The sequence below is a fragment of the Lactuca serriola genome, chromosome 8, assembly GCF_051521515.1.
Source record: "Lactuca serriola cultivar US96UC23 chromosome 8, Lser_US96UC23_V15, whole genome shotgun sequence".
Classification (NCBI taxonomy): Eukaryota; Viridiplantae; Streptophyta; class Magnoliopsida; order Asterales; family Asteraceae; genus Lactuca; species Lactuca serriola.
This window is the reverse complement of record NC_136415.1, coordinates 119,872,085-119,878,409: the sequence shown is the minus strand read 5'-3', so window position 1 is coordinate 119,878,409 and position 6,325 is coordinate 119,872,085. Positions and strand designations below refer to the sequence as shown.

The following is a 6,325-nucleotide window of genomic DNA, read 5'->3' as shown; positions in this document are numbered from 1 at the left end:
GTGATCCTAAACTACTTGAAGAATTTTTCTGGTCCCTAGAATGTTATTTCAATGTCGTCGGAGTAAAGGAAGACAAGTACAAAATAGACACGGCTGTTCTATACTTGAGTGAAAATGCGGCACTATGGTGGAGGCAGTAGCATGGTGACATTGAAAAGGGCTTGTATGTCATAGACACGTGGGACGAGTTTAAGAGACAACTCAAGAAACAATTTTGTCCCCATAATGCTGAAGACGTGGCCATGAAGAAGCTACGAGGATTGAAACATGTCGGGTCTACTAAAGATTACGTGGCAGAATTTACCGCCTTGATGTTGGAGTTATCCGATTTACAAGAAAAAGATAAGTTATTTTATTTCCAAGACGGACTACAATCTTGGGCTTATAACGAGCTCAAGAGGAGAAACGTACAAGACGTGGACGAAGCTATAGCAGTAGCGGAAGACCTTATGGACTTCCGAAGAGATACCCCGGCTAGGAAAACTAGTGGGGGAGAAAGACCAACGACAAGGCCGTTACAAAAGGACGATAAACCCGCTGCAAGATCGGCAACCTTCAAAAGGAAGGCGATTGAAGTAGGTCCTCGAAAGGAAGTCAAGTGCTATTTATGTGACGACCTTCATCTAATCAGAGATTGTCCCAAAACGAAAAGTTTCAACGCAATGGTTTTCGAAAAAGAAAAGGAAGGAAGAGACGAGGCACAACTAGGCTCCATGCGACTCCTTAATTTGGTGGCAAAAGAAGACGGCCACACGATGAAAGAAAAAGGACTCATGTTTGTGAAAGTTGACATAAACAACCAAGTCACTAAAGCCCTAATAGACACAGGTGCGTCCCATAATTTCCTTTCTAAAAACGAAGCTGAAAAGATGAACGTTCAATACACAAAAGAAATAGGCTGGTTGAAAGCTGTCACCTCTCCTTCCAAACCTATCCTTGGAGTCGCTTATGGAGTAATTGTCGAGATCGGAGGATGGAAGGGCCCTATCGATCTAACCGTAGTTCCCATGGATGATTATCACATGGTCTTGGGGATGGAGTTCTTTGACCAGGTACGCCGTTTCTCGTTCGAAAATCAAACCATGCGTATCACTAAAGATTCAACGATACACATCGTACCCGTGGAAAGAAGCAAAACAGATTCCCGGATCTTATCAGCCATACAACTCAACAAGGGACTAAAGAAGAGAGAGGTGACATACTTAGCTACATTAAAAGAAGAAACTGAACTCTCCAAGTCAGAAGTTCCTAAAGAAATCAAGAAGGTACTAGAAGCATTCAAAGACGTAATGCCACCAGAGTTGCCAAAGAAGTTACCACCAAGAAGGGAGGTAGATCACGAAATAGAGCTTGAACCCAGAGCCAAGCCACCAGCAATGCGTCCGTATAGAATGGCTCCACCGGAGTTGGAAGAACTAAGGCGACAGTTGAAAGAGTTACTGGACGCTGGGTTCATTAGACCTTCCAAAGCCCCGTTTGGTGCACCAGTACTATTCCAAAAGAAACACGATGGTAGCTTGAGAATGTGCATCAACTATCGAGCACTAAACAAAGTGACGGTGAAGAACAAGTACCCCATACCCTTGGTCGCCGATCTGTTTGATCGACTAGTGAAGGCACGATGGTTTTCAAAGCTGGATTTGCGATCAGGATATTGGCAAGTGCGTATAGCAGCAGGAGACGAACCAAAGACAACGTGCGTTATGAGGTATGGCTCTTTTGAGTTTTTAGTAATGCCCTTTGGGTTAACCAACGCACCTGCCACATTTTGCACCTTGATGAATAAAATATTCCACCCGTTCTTGGACAAATTTGTGGTGGTATATTTGGACGATATCGTAGTGTACTCAGAGTCAATCGAAGAACACGTCGAACACCTACGATCGGTTTCCAAAGTACTTAAAGAAACCCAACTATATGTGAAAGCAGAGAAGTGTTCCTTTTCCCAAACTGAAGTATCGTTTCTAGGGCATAAAATTATGGGTGGAAAGATCCATATGGACAAAGACAAACTACGTGCTATCAAAGAATGGGAGGCACCAAAGAACGTGTCTGAAATACGTTCGTTCCTAGGCTTAATTAATTATTATCGAAGGTTCATACCTAGCTACTCGGCCAGAGCTACAGGGTGGTCGACTTTCATACGCCATAGGGTGGTCATCCTGTATTAATACTCCTCCAATGGCAAAGTCAGAAGCATCAGTTTGTACCTGGAATTGTTTGGAATAATTTGGTAGCATCAAGATTGGTTCTTCCATGACAACGTTCTTCAGGTCATCGAAGGTCTTTTGGCACTTTTCCGTCCACTGCCAAGTCGCGACATGTTGCCTTGGTTCCTTGAGTTTGTTGCCTTGATTTTTTGAACGATGACCTGAAAACTATCCTAATACACAACTTGTGGGCTGTTCCTTATTGCCTTGTTAGCTAGTCCCCCGTTGCCTTGATTTCTCCAACACGTTTCCTTGATATGTCGGACGATGGCCTGAAAACTAGCCCTGTTGCCTAGATTTCTTGAACGACGAAATGGAAACTAGCCTCGCTGCCTTGATTGCTCGAACACGTTGCCTTGATATCCCTAATGACGACCTGAAAACTTGCAGCGTTGCCTTGATTACTCGCACACGTTGCATGGAAACTAGCCACGATGCCTTGATTTTCCCCGACGTCGTGTGCATACGAAAAATTATGCAACCTCAGGGAAATCAATGTATGTTCCTGTCACCAAGCTCTTTGTGCAATATGTATATATATGGGAGGGCATGGTTGCTGAATCCACCATCGAGCATCGCAAAGGCAAGCCCCAAGACCCGTGAAAAGAGCCCTCCCCCAACACGTTGCCTTGATTGCTCGAACGACGACCCAAAAACTAGCCGCGTTGCCTTGATTCCTCGAACATGTTGCCTTTATTTATGGAACGATGACCGGATGACAAGAAGCGTTGCCTAGATTTGTCGAACGACGACATTGAAACGAGCCCGGTTGCCTTGATTCCTTGAGCATGTAGCCTTCATTTTTTGAACGATGACCTGAAAACTAGCCTAATGGAAAACATGGGTTCTATTCCTCATTGCCTTGACGTATATATTGGGGGGGCCATAGGGACGAAGCAACCATTGAGTACCGACAAGGCAAGCCCCAAGACCCGTGAAGGAGCCCACCCCCAAACACGTTGCCTTGTTTGCTCGAACGACGACCTAAAGAAAGCCCTGTTTCCTTGATTCCTCGAACATGTTGCCTTAATGTGTCGGACGATGACATGATGAATAGCATTTTTGCCTAGATTTGTCGAACGACGACCTTGAAAGTATCCATGTTGCCTTGATTTTTAGAATGATGGCCTGAACACAAGCCTTGTGGCCTTGCTTTCTAGAACATGTAGTCTTGATATCTAAAACAACATCCGGATACCTATACCCATTGCCTTAATGTAAAAATAGGGGGACCGTAGAGACGAAGAAACCACCGAGAAGTGACAAGGCGAGCCCGAAGACCCTTGAAAGAAGCACACAACAAACATGTTGCCTTTGTTGCTCGAACGACGACCTGAAAACATGCTATGTATCCTTGATTCCTCTAACCTGTGGCATTAATTTTATGAACGATGACCTGATTACACGCCTTGCTGCCTAGATGTGTCGAACGATGGCCTTGAAAGATGCCTACCCGAACACGTTGCCTTGTTAACTAGTTCCATGTTGACTTGATTTCTCCAACATGTTGCCTTGATATGTTTAAGTAAATCCTGAAAACTAGCCATGTCGCCTTGTTTTCTCGAACGACGACCTGGAAACTAGCCTCGTTGCCTTGGCTGCTGGAACATGCTGCCTTGCTTTCTCTAACGACGACCAGAAAACTTGCATTGTTGCCTTTTGTTTTTAGAACGATGACATGCCATGTATCCGTGATTCCTCTAACATGTTGCATTAATTTTATGAATGATGACCTGATTACAGGCCTTGGTGCCTACATCTGTCGAACGATGGCCTTGAAAGTTGCCTACCCGAACACGTTACCTTGTTGACAAGTTCCATGTTGCCTTGGTTTCTCCAACATGTTGCCTTGATTGATATGTTTAAGAAAATCCTGAAAAATAGCCATGTCGCCTTGTTTTCTTGAGCGACGACCAGGAAACTAGCCTCGTTGCCTTGGCTGAGGGAACATGTTGCCTTGTTTTCTCTTACGACGACCATAAAACTTGCATTGTTGCTTTGGCTGCTCGAACGACGACCTGAAAACATGCCATGTATCCTTGATTCCTCTAACATGTTGCATTAATTTTATGAACGATGACCTGATTACAGGCCTTGGTGCCTAGATCTGTCGAACGATGGCCTTGAAAGTTGCCTACCCGAACACGTTGCCTTGTTGACTAGTTCCATGTTGCCTTGATTTCTCCAACATGTTGCCTTGATATGTTTAAGAAAAACTTGAAAACTAGCCATCTCGCCTTGTTTTCTTGAACGACGACCAGGAAACTAGCCTCGTTGCCTTGGCTGATGGAACATGTTGCCTTGTTTTCGCTTACGACGACCATAAAACTTGCATTGTTGCCTTGGCTGCTCGATCGGCATCCTGAAAACATGCCATGTATCCTTGATTCCTCTAACAAGTTGCATTAACTTTATGAACGATGGCCTGATTACAAGCCTTGCTGCCTATATCTGTCGAACGATGGCCTTGAAAGTTGCCTACCGGAACACGTTGCCTTGTTGACTAGTTCCATGTTGCCTTGATTTCTCCAACATGTTGCCTTGATATGTTTAAGAAAATCCTGAAAACTAGCCATGTCGCCTTGTTTTCTTGCACGACGACCAGGAAGCTAGCCTCGTTGCCTTGGCTGATGGAACATGTTGCCTTGTTTTCTCTTACGACGACCATAAAACTTGCATTATTGCCTTTGCTGCTCGATCGACGTCCTGAAAACATGCCTTGTATCCTTTGATTCCTCTAACAAGTTGCATTGATTTTATGAACATATCAAGGATTAATTAAGAATAATAAGATTATTTAATTAGTATTGATCAAGAATTAATCTAGGATTAAATAAGTGATCAAAAGAAGACTAATTAAATATATGGGTTGATTGTGTAAATCATCCATACTTGTATAGTGGGCTAATGCTCCATGGATAATCAAGTTGGGCTAAAACCCATAGGATGGTCCATGGATGCTCCATGGTGTATTTGTACCCATGGATCATGGAAATGAAAGGCCATGTTAATTAGGGTTTACATGGTGTAACCCTAACTATATAAGCATCTTATTCTTGACCAAAATCGGCCACTAGTGTGTGAAGTGAAAGGGCTAGCCGATTTCATGAGTTGTAGAATTCTCTCAAGTTATTCCAAGTGTTTTGGTGATTGTGATTCCATTTGAGGCGTCCACACTATTGGGGCTAGGCACTCAAGCTTCATGAAGACTTTCTACATCAAAGAGGTATGTATTCTATCTTGTTACACTCATTGTTTTGTATGCTAGATTAGGATAATACCTTGGATGTTCTTATTTGCATGTATAATAGAGAAAACATAGATCCAAGGTATTTAGGGTTGCATGTACACTTAGGAGTGTTAGAATGCTCAAAACCCAACAGTGGTATCAGAGCCTAGGCTTGTTTTCTTGTTATACTTGCAAAACTGCTTAAAAAATCGAATTTCTTGCTGTCTGATCATCAAACTCGGCGAGTCCATCAGGAGACTCGGCGAGTCCATGCCTAAAAAGTGATGAATTCGATCCAACTTGCCGAGTTGGTTCATGCACTCGACGAGTTGGACCCCCAGACAGCATAAACTCGACTTTTTGGCTGGAATTGGACTAGGAACGTTACCCTAAGTTGTTTTTGATCTTATAAACTTATTTTTAATGTGGTAATGTTCAAGCTAATCAAATTTCAAAGATAATTGTCAATAGATTCATGTTTTGTATTAGTTTAAGGTTTAGACTAATTACATGAAAAAGTTTGATTTGAATTATCTTGTTCTTATGAGTTGCTTAGATTAATAGAAAAGTTGAGTGAAATAGTTGTTTTCAATCCAAATTAATCTAAGATTTGATTCTAAAATGTGTTTTTGTAACTTGTCCTCAAGTTATATGAAAAGTCACATTTAAGTTTCATAAAACTCATAAAAGTTGGCAATGGTTACAAAAGATGAAGAGTCTTGTCCTTAAGTTATGGAAGTTCAAGAGTCACTTCATTAAAGAAAAATATGTAACCATAATTAAATCCATAAGTTATAAAATAAAGGAAAAGTTAGTTATTTTATTAGTTTAAAGTCTTCCATAACTTGTCCTCAAGTTATGGAACTTGAAGAGTTTTTGGATTAAA

At 42.1% G+C, this 6,325-nt stretch overlaps 1 protein-coding gene across 1 annotated transcript; it reads left to right on the top strand.

Moving 5' to 3' along the window:
- Positions 1-242: 242 nt before the first annotated feature.
- Positions 243-2,171, top strand: LOC145067348 (uncharacterized). The gene has a single exon (XM_079014510.1). The coding sequence runs from the start codon at positions 243-245 to the stop codon at positions 2,169-2,171; it is 1,929 nt and encodes a 642-aa protein (XP_078870636.1).
- The last annotated feature ends 4,154 nt before the right edge of the window (positions 2,172-6,325 follow it).

Bases quoted from the DNA above. Each gene is read 5' to 3' on its own strand.
- LOC145067348 (XM_079014510.1), top strand. From the start codon at position 243: ATGAAGAAGCTACGAGGATTGAAACATGTCGGGTCTACTAAAGATTAC.